Source organism: Clinocottus analis, unplaced genomic scaffold, assembly GCF_023055335.1.
Source record: "Clinocottus analis isolate CAN_PGR_092001 unplaced genomic scaffold, fCliAna1.0.p SCAF_4, whole genome shotgun sequence".
NCBI classification, from domain to species: domain Eukaryota; kingdom Metazoa; phylum Chordata; class Actinopteri; order Perciformes; family Cottidae; genus Clinocottus; species Clinocottus analis.
The window spans coordinates 1,651,880-1,670,577 of NW_027176153.1; the positions used below are offsets into that span (position 1 = coordinate 1,651,880).

General features: G+C 46.2%; 2 protein-coding genes across 2 annotated transcripts; both read left to right on the plus strand.

The window, feature by feature from the left end:
- Positions 1-745: 745 nt before the first annotated feature.
- On the plus strand, positions 746-4,910 carry birc7 (baculoviral IAP repeat containing 7). Its single transcript, XM_068597490.1, has 7 exons — positions 746-1,368; positions 2,052-2,151; positions 2,253-2,334; positions 2,497-2,542; positions 3,883-4,092; positions 4,516-4,581; positions 4,686-4,910. Exons 1-7 carry the CDS (start codon positions 873-875, stop codon positions 4,883-4,885), a joined length of 1,200 nt encoding a protein of 399 aa, XP_068453591.1. The 5' UTR covers positions 746-872; the 3' UTR covers positions 4,886-4,910.
- A 3,045-nt stretch (positions 4,911-7,955) lies between these two features.
- On the plus strand, positions 7,956-16,639 carry LOC137800400 (YTH domain-containing family protein 1-like). Its single transcript, XM_068597580.1, has 6 exons — positions 7,956-8,575; positions 9,376-9,400; positions 10,872-10,951; positions 12,118-13,788; positions 13,960-14,004; positions 15,298-16,639. Exons 1-6 carry the CDS (start codon positions 8,549-8,551, stop codon positions 15,322-15,324), a joined length of 1,875 nt encoding a protein of 624 aa, XP_068453681.1. The 5' UTR covers positions 7,956-8,548; the 3' UTR covers positions 15,325-16,639.
- Positions 16,640-18,698: the final 2,059 nt, after the last annotated feature.

Here is an 18,698-nt window from a genome sequence, read left to right on the forward strand (position 1 = left end):
CGCAGAGCTGTGACGCAATACCTGAACCAACGCCATGCTGACTTTCACAAGCACACACACACACACATGTGCACACACACATGCACCCACAGCCTCGTTATAATTACATACTTTTTCTTTCTGTCTTTAATCTCTTGTTGTCTTTCTTTTACATTTTTCATTTTATGTTTGTAATTTTATAAAATTGTAATATATTGTATAGGTGGAGGCTTTAAATAAGCCCAGTTGGCGTTTTGTCTCTTCCTGCACTCTGATATTCATTTATCTCTTCTGTGATTTGTATTGATTTGTTTGAATTGTGCAAATAAATACAAAATAAATAAAAATAAAAGATGTGACGTGTATTTAAGTTAACGTGTATGTTAAAGTGACGTGTGTTAAAGTTGAGGTGACGTGTGTGTTAACACGTTTCAGTAGTTATTCCTCTCATCACCACCAGGTGGCAGCAACGATGCGCCCACAACAGCTGACTCTGTGAGAGACCCTGTTCCATATTTACTGTGAGAATATTTGACTAGAAACTCTTTAATATCCCATTTGTTGTCGGGCCATAGCGTGTGCGTGCGCGTGCGTGCGTGTGTGTGTGTGTGTGTGTGTGTTTGTGTGTGTGTGCATCACATGTTTTGTCCCGCAGGAGGCGGAGCGCCGTGGCGCGTTCAGGGCCTTTCATCCATTCAGGGCTCAATGCGCGCACGCGCTCCCGCGGCTCTTCTGGAACTTCCGGCCTCCCGCGGGCCGCGGCGCGGGCCCCGCGCAGCTCGCCTCGTTATTTCAGCTGCTGGCGCTGCACTCGACCGTCAGTGCGCGCTCCACTATGGACCGCAAAAGGGACGGCCGGCACAGGACGAGAAGAAGAAGCTGCGCGCCACAGAATGACGGATGACAGGGGAACCGCGCGGCGCGTCCTGGAGGAGCCCGGGATGCGCGCGGAGGCGGAGAGACTCCGGACCTTTGAGAGCTGGCCCGCGGACGCGCCCGTCACGCCCGGGGAGCTGACCAGGGCGGGCTTCTTCTTCCTGGGCCCCGGGGACAAAGTGCAGTGCTTCTGCTGCGGCGGCGTCCTGAGATGCTGGGTGCCGGGGGACAGCCCGGCCGCCGAGCACGGGAGGCACTTCCCCACCTGCGGGCACGCGCTGGGCCGCGCCGTGGGCAACGTCCCGCTGCGGCTCGGGGGATCCTCCGACTCGGTGGACGGCCAGCTGTTGAGTCAGCTCCAGAGGATGACGATGGACGACCAGGGGGCCGCCGGGCAAGCGGTCTACCCGGAGATGGAGGTGGAGGATTCCCGGCTCACCACTTTCCACAACTGGCCCACCGACGCGTCGGTGCAGCCGGATGTTCTGGCGCGAGCGGGGTTTTTCTACACAGGTGCCTCACTACTTTAAATGTCTTAATGCGGCGGCAATGTTTGAGTGTCAGGTAAGAATAATAATAAGTATAGAGTCAGATGTTTAGCAGTGACCCTGCAGCAGCTGCTGGAGTGACCTCTCTTTGTGAGAGAGGTCACGGGACAATGGTCCTGCTGAGTCATGGCATTGTGGACAGAACCACCTGGACATCGCTGGGGCTGCTAGAGAAGGAGAGCTCACCAGCTCCAGGCAGCACACACAGGGAAGGCGGCAACATAATGCTGGACTTCATCTTGTTTTCCACCTTTAGTGCTCATTAGTCACAATCGTAGTACCAAGCTCCGCCTCCTAAAACATTTTCCGCCATTTTGACTTTTGCGAAAAAATACCTTATTTCCAACTCCTCCTAAACACTGGGTCCGATTCTGACGGAACTTTCTGTGGATCATTATTGGTTCAATGTCAATGCTCCAGCACGTCGGGTGGTCGCCGAAGGGTCGCCGGACTCGTCCGGCCGGACGAGTCCGGCGACCCTTCGGCAACCCCCGACGTGCTGGAGCATATAGGACACATGTTACAAATGTAGTTTCTGTCAGAATCTTCTCGCAAGTTCTTTTTAATTCTCACACATTTGCCTCAGAGGGCTTTTACGAACCCTGAAAAGAGGAAGTTGTAACAGTTGGGCCCGTTCGTGCCTCACAGGTCACGGCGACAACGTCAAATGCTTCCACTGCGACGGCGGGCTGAGGAACTGGGAGCCGGGAGACGACCCCTGGCAGGAGCACGCCAAGTGGTTTCCACGGTAAAACATTACACATTCAAACAGTTTGTGTGTGTTCAGCATTCACGCTGTGTTAGATTTGTGAGACGGCGTCTCTCTCTCTCTCTCTGTGTGTTCCTCAGATGTGAGTTTTTGATCCAGGAGAGAGGGCAGGACTACATCAGCAACATACAGGACTCTCATTTCCACCTGGGCGACACCGTGGTGAGAACCAACACCCCTCTGCTTCTTCTTCTTCTTCTCCTCCGCATGCTGGGGAAGGAAGCATTGTGTTGGCATGCAGCAGCCCATAATAATCACACACTGATCCACGGTCGTCATTGTGCAGTTAAAGGTTCTGATGTGTTTTGTTCTTTTTCCTCCCAGGGCGGATCACAGACCCCCTCAGGCAGAGACGTCGGGTCCAGAAATGGTGAGTCACATCTGGGAGTGATGTGTGTGTGGAGCAGGGAAGGAACCTTTACTCCCACCAGGTGGTTACTGCACCTGCATCTGATGCCAGGAAGGAGCTCTGTGCACCCTGCAAGCGCCAAGAATCAGACGCGTCAACATCCTGACGTCACGAGTTGCTTTGATATTATCACGATACTGTGATGTTATCACGATACTGTGATGTTATCATGACATTGTGATGTTATCGCGATACTGTAATGTTATCATGATATTGTGAAGTTATCACAATACTGTGATGTTATCACGATACTGTGATGTTATCACAATACTGTGATGTTATCACGATACTGTGATGTTATCACGATATTGTGATGTTATCGCGATACTGTGATGTTATCACGATGCTGTGAAGTTATCACAATACTGTGATGTTATGACGATACTGTGGTGTTATCACGATACTGTGAGGTTATTACGATACTGTGATGTTATCACGATACTTAAGTGCCGATACAATATTATCATGATGTTGTTAGGATACTATAATAGGATCACGATACTGCAATATTGTCGCAGTACTTGAATGTTGTTAATATAATCACAATACTGTGTTATTACCATGATACTTTGATAGTGTCACAATGCTTAAGTGCCATACAGTGTTATCACAATACTGCAATATTATCACAATATTGTGATATTATCAAGATACTGTGAAATGATCACGATACTTAGGTGCCATACAATATTATCACGATATTGCGATATTATCACAATATTGCGATATTGTCATGATACTATAATATGATCATGATACTGCGATATTATCATAGTACTTGAATGTTGTTACAGTGTTATCATGATATTGCAATATTATCACAATACTGTGTTATTACCACGATACTTTGATAGTGTCACAATGCTTACGTACCATACAATGTTATCACAATACTGCAATATTATCACAATATTGTGATATTATCAAGATACTGTGAAATTATCACAATACTTAAGTGGCGATATGATATTATTAGGATATTGCGGTATAATCTGGATACTGCAATATTATCACGATATTGTCATAATACCACAATACTGTGATTTTATCGCGATACTGGAGTGGCACTATGATATTATCACGATACTGAGATATTATCATGATATTGTAACATAATCAAGATACTGTGAAATTATCACAATACTGCAATATTTTAACGATATTGTGCTGATACCACAATACTTTGATGTTATCACAATACATTGAGTATTATGATATATTCAGTATTGCGATATATCGTGATTTATTACCTGTTTTTCAACCGCAACCCGTCCTCCTCACTCCTCCCTCTCGTCTCCCAGACGTGGGCTCCGGGCTGGCGGCGTCCTCGGCCATGTTGTCCCCCGTGGTGCAGACGGCGCTGCAGATGGGCTTCGAGCCCGGCCTGGTGGAGAGTCTGGTCCAGACCAAGTACCTTCTGACGGGTCAGCACTACACCTCCGTGTCGGACCTGGTCTCCGACGTGCTGCAGGCGGAGCAGGAGGACCGGCAGAGGGCGTCGCAGGGCCGAGGTAACGCCTGTGTACATTCCTGTGGTGTTTGCGCTCGAGTATTTTCCAGACATGTTTTTGTGTTGCTACAGCTATTGTTAACCTTAAACCTGTACGTTACAACCTCCAGGCTGTTTTCATACAGCGATACCTATAAAAAACATGCATGAGCTGTAATTTTCCTCCACCTAACTAAACTATTTGCTGTCAAGGTGGAGGTTTATTTTAAAAAGACCATATGCGCCAAATCCTGCACCTTTAAATTCCTTTTGCCGATGATGTTTTAACATTTTAAATACAGGTCTTTAGCTCACTAGAGGTATAAATGATTGGCATCTGCCAATTCCTTTTGTTTAGTTTTTTACTACTTGACATTGGAAAATAATACGAGCACGATTGGTAATAACCCAAACATAAGTTTGTAATATGTTTTGTGTCCTGCAGAGCCAGAGTCGAGGCAGGGCTCCAGCGCTGCCAATGTGAGGACACCAGCACCAATCAGAGAGAAAGGTCAGAGGTCAACACCTGTGTGATTTACAACCCAGTCACATTGCGATCCTGCAGCTTCATCACTCGAGGTGATTTCTTTGCCTTTATTTTCACTCCCTCGACAGCGAAGGACCCGAGCCCCGAGGAGCTGCTGCGGCAGCTGCAGGAGGAGCGGACCTGCAAGGTGTGCATGGACAAACTGGTGTCCATCGTCTTCATCCCCTGCGGCCACCTGGTGGTGTGCGGCGACTGCGCCGCCAGCCTGCGCCACTGCCCCATCTGCAGAGCCGTCATCCGGGGCAGCGTGCGCGCCTTCATGTCCTGAGAACCCGCCCTGAAAACCGTCAAAAATAAAGAGTAATTGATGCTTGCATCATTTTTCTACAGTAAAACATTTCAAGCTGGGTTTTTTTTCTTCTTTCTTCCACTGAATGTCGCACGGTATCACGTTCTTTTATTAACAGACGGCTATTTACATGAACACAAAGCAGAGCTCTGAATGAATGGGATTACACACAATCAGGTCACGTGGGATTGAGGCGACACAAGGAAACACAATAGAAGAGGAGAAAAGAATTATCTACAAACAGATGGAAAGTTTTTCAGTGGAGACTAAAGTACAAAAACACCAGTTCAACGTCATTGGCGTCGTCCGGCCATACCTAGAACGTTCTATCCAGAACACCGTGTGAGAAGTTTTACAGAGAACCCTTCTTGGTGTCCCTGGACCTCACATCGGATCAGGAAAAAACCCTTTGACAGGGAAAACAAAGGAAGAAACCTTCACGAGGAGGATCCCTCCCTGGACAGAAGCAACAGCTGGCATGGGTACAGAGTGCACATCACATGAGTATGAAAACATGATTCATATAATGAGTAGTATACGCATGGACCACGATCCAGAAAACCATGATCCACGAAGCAGAAGGAGGTGGAGAGGAGGTAGCACTGTGGCAGGAGGCGGGACCCAGACACAGCCACGATCCATGGAAACTTAAGGAGAGGAAGCGCAAAGGCTTCTGGGAAGAAGTAGAGTTGGTAATGTGCATTGAAGAGACGTGAATTCATCCAGGAGAGAGAGAGAGAGAAAGAGAGAGAGAGAGAGAGAGAGAGAAAGAGAGAGAGAGAGAGAGAGAGAGAGAGAGAGAGCTCAGTGTATTGTGAGAAAACTTAATAGTTCTCCTAGTGAGAGCTATTGTGTATGTTAAGAGTCAAGACAAAAAAACCCTCTATGGATTATTCTATATCAAATGAATGACTCTGTATGCATTATGCACATGTATCAATTGGAATTATGGGATGTATCAGATGACTGTGGAACCAAACGAGTTCCACAGCCTGAAGGTTGGAGCTGATGAAGAGGACGCGCTCAGGAACAACGGCCCTCAGCCCTTCAGGCGACGCTCTCGCAGGCACATTGCTGGTTTGGGTTGACCAACGAGGTCTCCACCAATCCATGGACTGGAAGAGGTTGCAGAAGCTTGCAAGGCTGAGACATCCTGAAAACCAAGAGCTCTCTTTGTAACTGGAACTTGTCACTGGAACCGTCGATTCAGCTGTTTTGGGGCCGGACCTCATGGCTCAGGCCGAACACAACAGTATGCTCAGACGTCCCCCAGCAGTCCAGGCCGGTAGCATAACTCGAGTCTGGACCAGGCCGTAAACCTGAGCCAGAGCTATTCTTCAATCTACTCTTCATCGAGGTGACTGTGTCTGCCCCGCTGAAGAGCAGCTTGATAACTGAAGGATCTGACTCCTGTCCTACTTTTTAAGACTCCAGGAACCACAAGTAGCCCTGCGTTCATTTAAAGTGCTACAGTGGTGTAACCCTTGTGAGAAGATACGTGTCCATGCACAATTGTCATATTTTAATAATTTCATAAGCTCAACACCTCTTAGAGGAAGATGCTTCATTGACCTTTGAAATGCGGTTCACCTCATTTTGTGTGAGTCCACAAAAAGATCTGCAAACATTTTTGGAGACCTGGAATTGCGAGCCCTTAAGCGCAGAGGGAAACTTCCACTACTCGTCCCTGTGCCAGACATTTAATTTAGATGACAAGCCGCGACCCGAATGGAGGAACATTCTCAACTTCTTAAATGTATTTAATGAAAAGATGGTGCAGTTTGAACCTGAGATAGCACAACACGAGTTTAATGATGAAGCAAAACGACCAGCTGGTGGCGTCTCTAGAGAGGGAACTATTCCCTTTTACACTCAATTAGCTGCATTTTAATTTTAAAAAAGTGCAAAAGTCCAACAACTAAGAAGTAGTTTTAAAAAATACTCAAATGATCTAACTTTAACTGAGAAAACACACTCACCGAATCTATGACAAACACTTGAGTAAAGTCACTGTCTTGAGGAGCAGCTTTGCCACTAATTCAAAATTAATTAAACAAAGGTGCAATTCAAAAGATTTTATACATACACAATTAACTTTGCTTGTGGTTACCTCATCAGTAGGTAAGTACTGAAAACATTGTGCTTCACAGGAAATAAAGCAGCACTCAATTCTCCTCACGACCTCTGAGTTTTGTCCTGTCATGCAGGCAGCGCCATCAGTTGTGAATGTTATATTCAGGATGCTGTTTGCTTTAATTATCCTAAAAACCCAGAGTCTCCTCTACATCAGGATGGTTTGACGCAACCTGGCACAAGCTGCTGAAAACATGGAGGGACAAGTGCAAAACAAGTTGACACAACAGAAAGAGAAATGAGAAATGAGACTCCATTGAATAAAAAAGTCCCTTCAAAATAAAACCACAGGAGGAAAAAAAAAGATTGTTATTTTTATTTATTTTTTTCCCATGCAAAGGCAAAGACCCACTGAAAACGGTTTCGCCCGTTGAGAACCACTGGTCTACAGTACGTAGAAAAAAACATCTGTCCTCGAGATTGAAAGTTGGCTTTTTGTTGACCGGACAATTAGATTAAAATTAGCCTTAAGCAGATAACTCTAAAAATCTTAAATAAAGGCATACGTAATGTTATATGACAGTTGCGGAATTTTACTGATGCCATCATGCTAAAAAGCTGACGAATGACACGTGACTGGCTCATTGACAGTGCATGCATGTCTACTAGTTTGCATTGAGGATCTCTCCACAACATGGCTGTCCGTGAGGTTCTTCAGGTATGGCCCCTATCCAGAGGGCAGGAGGTGTGCTGCAGCCTCCGTGGCGTCACGTGCATCATAGTGTAAAGGGATTTTCAGATGTATGAACACGGTGAAAGGCAGTGGCGGGGCCTTCCCTGCGCAAAAGAGGGGGGGAAAAGGTTGCGTCGCGCTCTAGCACCCCCTCGCGGTGAGCGACGTGCACTGCAGCGGCGGCCCAAAGCCCAGATGAGAGCAGCCATTGGGGAAGTGCAACATAAGCGAGCAGCTCTCTCTCTCTCTGGAGTAATACAGACAAAGTGAAAGGCGACCGAGTTTCAGAATTATTACCAACCTCCAAAAACGGACACACAACTGGAAAAAACACAGGATATTTTATTTTTGTTTTTTTTTTGTGGGCGGAAGAGACTTCTTTCGGGACACAATATCCGAGACGACAGACTTTTAAACTGTGGAAGTTGGGATCTGAAAAAAAAGAAACACACACACACACACACACACACACGCACACACACACACACACACACACACACACACACACACACACACACACACACACACACACACACACACACACACAGCGCAGCACCGACCGCTGCAACTTGCAACCCTTCTTCCCCACACCTCCACACCCCCTCCCTCAACACACGCTAAGCTAACTGCAACGGAGCTGTGTGAACTTGCTTTTGTGTGTGAGTGAGTGAGTGAGTGTGTGAGTGTGTGTGTTTTGTGTGTGTGTGTGTGTGTTCTTTTAGTTTTTTTTCTTCATATCACGGAGGGCCTTTTTGGAGAGGAAAAAAAAAGAGGAAAAAAGAATCCAGTCACAAGCTCAGGCTCTTGTGAGAATCCCGGGACGTGCTTAATGAATTATGTCCGCCACAAGCATTGACCCTCAGGTAGGATTTGCACCTTCTCCCGTTGATAGAGAGAGCAGCTCACTTGTAACGGGGTTCCTTTTTTTAGGGGGTAGGGGGTGAGGGCTACGGCTATTTCTTGGAAGCGCCTAGCTAGCCACTGGAGTTAGCCGGGTGCACCTAGCTAGCGTAGCCGGCTACGTTTCGGAGGAGGGGATGACGGTTTGAACCGTTTTTAACGGCCGTTTGGGAGGAATGACGGTACACGTTACACTTCGGTGTGAAAACCGGTGTCAAACGCGTCTTTTTTATACCCGAGATGAATTTGATTGTCACGGCTAACCAGCAAATACGTGAAGGCTAACGTGAGACTGAGTAAAACAAGAGGTTCAAGCTAACTTGTTCAGTGTGCTTTTTAATCTATAAGATGATTATGAACGCCAGCTGTGTCCCTAGAGTGACTTTAAACACACACAGACTATTATAACAAACTAAGTCACAGGCTGCTGTTTGCGTTTTTTAACGCCATTTAAAAAAAAAGAGGAATGGCCACGTTAGCTAGCTAGCTAGCTAGCTAGCTTAGCTGAGTTGTGCGTTGCATTAGCCGAAGTTGCACACCAAATACATGACTTAGCTGTTGTAGCCAGCTGTGTTTATAAACAGCTTTTCGCTGCACAGCAACGTGAGGTAGCTGTGTTGCATTGCGTCTGTGCGGGAGGTGGTCAAAACGTGAACTGGGGGCAATAGAAAAGGCTGCAATATGTGTGTGAAATATCCCTGAAACGAACTAAAAGTAACCGTGTCCGTCTCTCCCTTCTCTTCACGCTACAACATGGACGCAGAGATCAAAGGGACAAGCATCTAAAGGTGAGTTGCGGAGGCACCGGAGGGTGCTGGTTTTGTTTGTGTGCACCTGTTTATTCTGGGCATACCTGCTGTGATTAAACCAGCATCACGTACAGTGTTTTTGATACACACTGATTCAGGAACAGGATATACACATGCAAGGATGATTTACTGTCATGCAACACAAGGATGCACAACGAAATTCAGCTGTTAGCCCATTTTCAACACAACAAATGAAAACATTAGTACACTAATGTAGCACATGTGTACATATGCATGTATGAATGTACTTTATATACTGTACATGTACAGTGTATATGTTATGCATAAGTTAGGACATCAACAATAGCAGGTATAGGGGTTAAATAATTAAATGCCGATGAAGACGTACCATGAGACACATGACACACAAAACCAAAACATTAGTACACTCCTGTAGTGCATTTACACACACATACAGTATATATGCAGTAAGATACTCAAACAATATCAGGGTCAGGGGGTCAGTATTTGGGGAAGACGTACTGTGAGACACGTTGGAGTGCAGGTGGCTTGTGTGTGATGGATCGGCATCACGCACACAACTGTCAGGATACTCAATATTTTAGGAACATGCTACACACACACACACAAGGATCACTATGGGAGATTGTCGTCAGCTTGGGACCTCTGGGAGAAATACTTCCTCAGCATTAAATGCTTGCTTCCTCTGGTCGGCAAAGTGGTCCGTGAACCAGGAAAGAGGAGTTTCTCTTGGTAGTCATTTCGTCATATTTTGCTCAAGAAATACGTCAGTTTCAAACTTCCGTCGCAGACCGTTTTGAGTGGTTTGTGGATGGTTTTTTTTACGCTTTATCCTCTTAAATCTGACCTCCGAGTCCTTTACGAGGGGCAAACTGCAAAGTGTTATCACCGCCTTTAATCCAGAGAGATACTGTGCAAGAAAATATAAATCAGCACTAGAGAATATTCCTCTCGGGTGGGGATCCAGTCTCACCCGACCGTCTGCACATAATGATTTACTGGTAATTCACCGTCGCCGGTTACCTCCCTCTGAACTCAAGCGGCGGCGGCGTGGTACGGCCTCGTGATGGCGTTTGTTTTTTATGGCGTTCGAGTCGACGGTGATTCAGTGCGGTTGGTGAAGGAGGCGGAGTGACAGGCGGGTCTTCACTCACGCTTCACCTGCAGGCCTCAGGATTTATAATAACACAAACACACACACACACACAGGTGCACAGACGGGTTAACCTTCTATATTTGTGAGTGATAGTTGGATATCATTACATCCTTACATGGACTCATCCATAAATCTGCGTTGCTGCTAAATTAAAAATGCATTTAGTTTGTTTCTTCAACAATAATTTCAGCCTAAATTCATAATTTCAACGCAACTTTATAACTAAAACATTTATTTCTTCTAATGTCACATAATAGGATAGTTAAACGTGTGTATTTAAATGTACGTGAATGTAATTGTGTTTTATTTCAGTGCAAAATGGTTCACTGCATCAGAAGGAGACGGTCCATGACAATGACTTTGACCCGTACCTCACTGGTCAATCCACTCAGGTAAAGCTCACTCACCTGTGTTCAAACGCTGGACACGAATCTGAGATTCATCAATATCTTCTCACCTGAACTTGTTTGTACTGTGTGTACACATTCAGGTGAACACACACACCTGAACGTAACTCATATTTAAACTGAATGTATTACAATGGGCTTAGTTTACCAATACATTTGCCAAATATATGATATAATTATGAAATTGAAGCACTTACATACTCATCAATCATTGCCATAATTAAATATAATATATTATTAAATATACAAAATATTTCAGAACATCTTTTTTTCAAATTAAGTTTAAAATGTCTGTCTTTACACTAAAAAAAAAAATCACTATTTCAGAGTTTTCTGCCGCATTTATTTGTAAATTATTACATCAATTGTTTCTCTGTTAGTTTTGAAACTGTTGGTTTGCGTCACATGAGTGGAGACGACGCCACGCAGCCGCCGCTGGAATGCGATTCTCCAAATAGGATAATTATAAGAATAATAGCGTAGCCTGATCTTTATCTGCAGAAGCACAGTTCTTACACAACGAATAGACTTCATTTCTGTCCCACAGCCCGAAAACAAACAGAATAAACGACTTCTGGGTGAAAGTTGTCGTCGCTTCTCGCCCTCATTTTATGCGGCGCGTTTTGAATGTTTGTCCTGTAAATGCAGGCGTTCCTCGTCCACCTGGTTGCTGCTTTTTTTATTCTGTTCTGTGTTTTTTTTCTTCCTTTTTCGCATCGTCTTTCATGTCAAACTGTTCCCAGCCGTCACCGCCTCGCTCGCTTTGCAGCTCGAGACTCGTTTGTGTATTTTTCTATGTCTTTTTTGTCGGCACGTGTCATGACCACGATGGTAATCGTTTTAAAGTTGTTGTTTTTTAAATAACATACATTCCCACGCACATTTTAGCGGGACGAGACCCAAAATCTTGAGTCAGCAACCACTTTTGTTTTAAATAATCAAACTAGTGATTGTGTTTGTGGAGCAAAACAAACATTTAAAATGTAGATTTCACAACAGAAATGTGTAAAACACAACATGTCACGACAGTATGACGCGTTCGTTCAATGAAATAACAAAAAAAACACATTTTTAGTGGTTGTTATTGTAGATTCAACCCACCTGTCAGTCACTCGTTAACCTTGTGGCTCTGCCGGCCTTCGTTCATCCAGAACAACAGCTACCAGTCCATCACCGACCCCTACCTGTCCAGCTACTACGCCCCCTCCATCGGGTTTCCGTACCCCCTCAGCGAGGCGCCGTGGTCCACCGGCGGCGACCCGCCGATCCCGTACCTCACCCCCTACGGCGCCTTGAGCAACGGAGACCACCACTTCATGCCGGACACGGTGTTCGGGCAGCCGGGCGGCCTGGGCAGCAACATCTACCCCCACCGCTTCAACTTTTTCCCCGAAAACCCCGCCTTCTCCGCCTGGGGCACGAGCGGCACCCAGGGCCAGCAGACTCAGAGCTCGGCGTACGGCGGCAGCTACAGCTACCCGCCCAGCTCCCTGGGGGGCACGCTGGTGCCCGACGGCCAGACGGGCTTCCACAGCGACACCCTGAACAAGGCGCCCGGCATGAACAGCCTGGACCAGGGCATGGTGGGCTTGAAGATCGGAGGGGACGTCGCCGGCGGCCAGGGCGTCAAGGCCGTGGGCTCCGTGATCGGCGGGCCGTCGGTGGCCGCGGGGAACGGGGCCACGCCCATCGGGATGCCGCCGCCCAAGCCCGCCTCCTGGGCGGCCATCGCCAGCAAGCCCGCCAAGCCGCAGCAGCTGAAGGCCAAGGTGAAGCCGGGGATGTCCAACCTGGGCGGCGCTCTCCCGCCGCCTCCCATCAAACACAACATGAACATCGGGACCTGGGACAAGGGCCCCGCGGCCAAAGTGGCCACGGCGCCGCTGCAGCAGCAGCAGCAGCCTCTCGGGCTGCCGCCTCACGTCATGCCGCCTCAGGGCCACATGCAGCAGGGACCCATGCACCCGCCGCCGCAGTCGCTGGTGCAGATGCAGCCCATGGCCTTACAGACCCACCATCACCAGCACCAGCATCAACACCCGCACCAGCACCAGCACCACCAGCCCCTGCCTCAGCCCTACCAGAACCACGCCCAGCCCCCGCAGCCCCAGACCCGCTGGGTCGCGCCCCGCAACCGCAACCAAGGCTACGGGCAGGGCGGCCTCGGCCACGACGGCGGCGGCGGAGGCGGCGGCGTGATGGGCATGGTCGGCGGCGGGAACTGCGGCCCCCAGACGTGCGTCGGCCAGGGCCCCGGCGCCGAGTCCCACCCGGTGCTGGACAAGCTGCGCGCCTCCCACAGCTACAACCCCAAGGACTTTGAGTGGAACCTGAAGAACGGGCGCGTCTTCATCATCAAGAGCTACTCCGAGGACGACATCCACCGCTCCATCAAGTACTCCATCTGGTGCAGCACGGAGCACGGCAACAAGCGGCTGGACTCGGCCTTCCGGGCCATGAACGCCAAGGGGCCCGTGTACCTGCTGTTCAGCGTCAACGGCAGCGGCCACTTCTGCGGCGTGGCGGAGATGCGCTCGCCGGTGGACTACGGCACCAGCGCCGGCGTCTGGGCGCAGGACAAGTGGAAGGGCAAGTTCGACGTGGACTGGCTGTTCGTCAAGGACGTGCCCAACAGCCAGCTGCGCCACATCCGCCTGGAGAACAACGACAACAAGCCGGTCACCAACTCCCGCGACACCCAGGAGGTTCCCCTGGAGAAGGCCAAGCAGGTGCTCAAGATCATCGCCTCCTACAAACACACCACCTCCATCTTCGACGACTTCTCCCATTACGAGAAGAGGCAGGAGGAGGAGGAGGAGGAGGTGCGTGAAGCGGGCCGCGGTGTCCTCACTGTGTCGCCCCTTTTTTTAACACACCAAAAATACACACATCCCCACGTGGCATTGTGTGCGTGGACGCTGCGTTCTGCTGGCCGGGGTTTCCCTCCCAGAGGCTAACGGTTGTTTTTCTCTCCGTCTGCTTCTCTCCCACAGAGCTTTGAACCGTCTCCCCTACAGAACCGGTCTCGGTTGGATCAGGTAAAGGATCCTCTTCTCGTGACACAAGTCCTGGTCTCTCATCGCCTGCAGTCGCTCATTCAGAGACACAATGACGCAGAAATAATACCTCCACAGTTACACAACTCCTTCTGACGTTTACGATCGTCACCGCCGATTTCACCATGTATTATATACAAACGTATAAATATATTATATACACACATGTACATGTATTATATACACACATGTACATGTATTATATACAAACGTATAAATATATTATATACACACATGTACATGTATTATATACACACGTATAAATATATTATATACACACATGTACATGTATTATATACACACATATACATGTATTATATATGTATTATATACAAACGTATAAATATATTATATACACACATGTACATGTATTATATACACACATATACATGTATTATATATGTATTATATACAAACGTATAAATATATTATATACACACACATACATGTATTATACACACACATGTACATGTATTATACACACACATGTACATGTATTATACACACACATACATGTATTATACACACACATGTACATGTATTATATACAAACGTATAAATATATTATATACACACATTTACATGTATTATATACACACATATACATGTATTATACACACACACATACATGTATTATATACACACATTTACACACATGTACATGTATATATATATGTATATATATATATGTGTGTATATATATGTATGTGTGTATATATATATATGTATATATATATATGTATGTGTGTGTGTGTGTGTATATATGTGTGTGTATATATATGTGTGTGTATGTGTGTGTGTGTATATATGTGTGTGTATATATATGTGTGTATGTGTGTGTATATATATGTGTGTGTGTGTGTGTGTGTGTGTATATATATATATATATATATGTGTGTATGTGTGTGTGTGTATATATATATATATATGTGTGTGTGTGTGTGTATATATATGTATATATGTGTGTGTGTGTGTGTGTGTGTGTATATATATGTGTGTGTGTGTGTATATATATATATATATATGTGTGTGTGTGTGTGTGTGTGTGTGTGTGTGTGTGTGTGTATATATATGTGTGTGTGTGTGTGTGTGTGTGTGTGTGTGTGTACCTCAGACAGTCTTCTACTTGATGGTCCATCAGAAGATGAAAATGTCCTGATGATCTTTTGCTCTTCGACCTCATTAAAATGTCTCGTTGTGTCATTGTTCAAACGTCTGATGTTGTGTTGTTGTTCTAATGTTGTGTTGTTTTTGTTGTGCTCTGCTTCCACACAGGAGCGCCAGAACAGGAATAAACAATAGAAGACATTTATCCTCGGCTCGATCAACAGTTACAGACGAGGACTTTTGATTTTAAGAGACAGGAGAAGATATGAAAAATGCAAAAGTCCTTCATCTTATTTTTTCTTTTCCTTCTCCCTATTTAATCTGGTGAATCTCTGCCATCGTCCAGACTCGTGCTCTTTTCCCTTTTTTGTGTTCTTGCCCCGTGTTCCACCCACTTGCAGGGATAACAAGCTGATTATGTGTCACCTCGCCACCTCCCTGTAGATGTTTCTTTTGAAAGGATATCTCTCCCCGTCGTTCCATCCTCTTCTCTTCTCTCACCAGACTGGTTTCTTCTCCCCCTCCACCTCCACCTCTTTCTAATTGAATCAGGGTTTGACTTCACCACGGAGGAAATACAACAATAACAAATCTGCCACTTTATAATTCAGTACAATCAGGATTGGACGTGTCATGCCCCTCGTTGTCCATTGGGGGGCGACGTTGCCGCGCTTCAGAGGTTTTAGCTGTGCCAACCGGGTCGGAGGAGCCCCCAAAACAAAGGCAACTTTTCAGGACGTGATAATAAAACTTTAATGTTTTATCTATTTTTCATTCAGATCGACAAAATCTCTTTTTTTTTGGCTTACTACTGACACTTCATTTCAGAAAACCTGTTTTTTTCTGGAGCCTTATATGTTTATTTTTCTTTATTATTATTTTTATTTTTTTTCTAATTATTGGTGACTTGTCAAACAGAACTGCTCAAACAGTGACACTGCTGGAGAAATCAGGGATAGTGTGAAGTCACACGGGACTCGAGACATTTCCCCCTCCCCCTCCCTCCCCCCACCGAGGAGGAATTGCAAAGGCCTCTGGGAAAAAAAGAAAAATAATGGATGTGTCCTCCACAACCAGAACTCTCACTCGCCATTTTTAAGTCGTACAACTTGTACTCCGACGCCCCTCCGCTTTGCTTTCTGTCTCCACGTGTTGTCTTCGAGGGTCTTTTGTACGTTTCACAGGGAGACGCCGCTTCCTGCGTCCCAGAGCGTCGTCTCGGCCACCATTTTTAATTTGTTTTATAATCAGAATGATGTAACTGATGCATTGAATGAATTGTTGCATTTTTCTCTGTCCATTCACCATCATTCTGTCTTAATCCCGTTTTCTGTTTTTTTGTCCCTCACTTCGTCAGATTTAGTTTTTGCTATAAGTCTATCATGTTGGTCGTAATGCTAAGCTTTAACGTAGGAGCCTATATATTCATGGAGAAAGCCTAAAAAAAATGTATAACCTAAAGATTAATGTAACTGATTTACTATCGAGTAAGAAAAAAATAAGAATGAAACGTGGTTTCTGTGTGTTTTTTGGTTGTTGTTGCTAAAAGAAATAATAGAATTAGTTTGTTTTGGACTGAAACTATTGATCCAGACATCGTTCAGGTGTGGATCTATATATTTAGTTTATCTGTCGGCGGCTGTTCGGTTCCTCTCCTCCTCCTCTGAAGGCCGTCCGTCGTGTCCTGGTGAGGCTGCTGGTTCTCCGTCGCGTTGAGGGATCAGTTCTCTCCTCTGGTTCTTCAGAGCGAGCGAGTTGAAGTTGAAACGCTTCCCAGTGAGCGTTCGACCCCGTGACGTCGTTCACGTGGAGTTTTTTATTATTATTTTTAGATAATGTGTGTTTTTGATCCCCTCCTACCTTCTTTACTGCGCTCAGTCGTGCACTACGGTGAGAAGCTGCATGCTGTTCATCACGTGACCTCTAGGACTGACCTCTACCCGGAGCCGCTCCTCTTCTTCTGGTACCTGCACCGACCCGCAGCTCCACCGTCTCCTCGCCTCAGGAAGCGTGACCCGGCTGTCACGTGACGATCACGTGATCGTAGAGCGGTGACGAGTGTCTGGAGTTGTGTTGCGGTGGAGGGATGTCGGGTTCGCCGCCGGCGTCTTTACGTTTCAACGCCATCGACGGGATTAAAGAGCGGCGATATTAAATAAACCTTTGATCCGCCTTCAGGGTTTTTTCTCTGCGTGGAAGAAATGAAGCCTTAAATAAACTGTCCGCTCAGAAACAACTGTGTGTCTCCATCTCGTGAGTTCTTCTTAAACAAAGACGGGACGCCGTGGAGGTCGCTCCAAGGTCACCGGGAGTTTGTACTGGTTCATATTTTGCTCAGCTGGATTTGTTTCTTTGCTCCGCTGGACTTCACTGAGTCTCAGCTCACGATCAACGTTCACGATGTTTAAAAGCCAGATTAGAAACCCAGCAGCGCGGCGTGTGTTTTGATTACGGCTCATGTCGTATCTGCAGACGGGGAGCTTTAGGGTTAAATCCATGCACAGATTTGCCGGAACATTTAGTTTTCAGATGCAGATGTTTCAGTTCTGCCTGAACGCTGGACATGTGAAGCGTTTCATTTTACAAAATGATGCATTTCTTTGTTCAGGTTATTCTTCTCAGGAGCTGTCCGTGGTGCTGAGCTGGTGTGATCCTCCAGTCACACGGCGACGGAAAGACCTCTGGAGGGAGAAACTGGTGGAGATATCTGACACTGACAGTTTCCAAAAAAACACAACTCCCTCTGAGAATCAGATACAAATCTTCCTCTTAGAGTTCAAACGTTTGCAATTTTCCGTTTATTAAAAATAAGCCCGGGTTGTAAGTTCTGCAAAAAGAAGGAACTACTAACGGACTCGCGTCTGCGTTTATAATCCCACAGCAAAGAATCACAAGAAGAATCACAAGCAGGAAACGGTGCAGCTCGGCCTTTATTTGTTCGTCCGCATTACAACACATCACTTTGAAACTGAGACGGGAAACAAGCAAAATGAAATCACATGCAGGCTCTGAAACATGAAGCATAAACACACATAACGAAGAAAGACTCCACAAAGACGTCTGGATTGGACCCAATGATGTGAGGTTGTGTATATTATTAGTTTAGTTTGATAAATGAATAAAAATACAGTAAAGAAAAAGATCCTTTGCACTCGGTGACTAACACATCGGTGGCTTCACAGGGGCGTGAACTTCAACATTAAACCTATAATGTACGTGGAAGAAAGAAAACAGCTTCAAATGATCCGGTTTCATCCTGTTCATTAGTTCTTAAATATTATTTATCTTCAAAAAATATTCGATTTGCCATTAAAAAACAAATTGAGTTGAATTTCAGGAGTTGAAATCTGAGGAGTTATTCTCCTAGAAGCTTTTTTTTTTTAGTTCATGTATTTATAGTGTCGAGTCCCCGCGGCCTGCAGCTCCGGACGCGCGATACCACGAAGCCGCCGGCAGGTGGCGACAAACCCCCGTAAAAGCTCCACATGTCGGACTCCAGCCGGCGAATAAAACGCTGCAGCCCGTCGTCGCAGTCAAGAGGCCTGAACTCTGAAGCTCTGAAGCTCTGA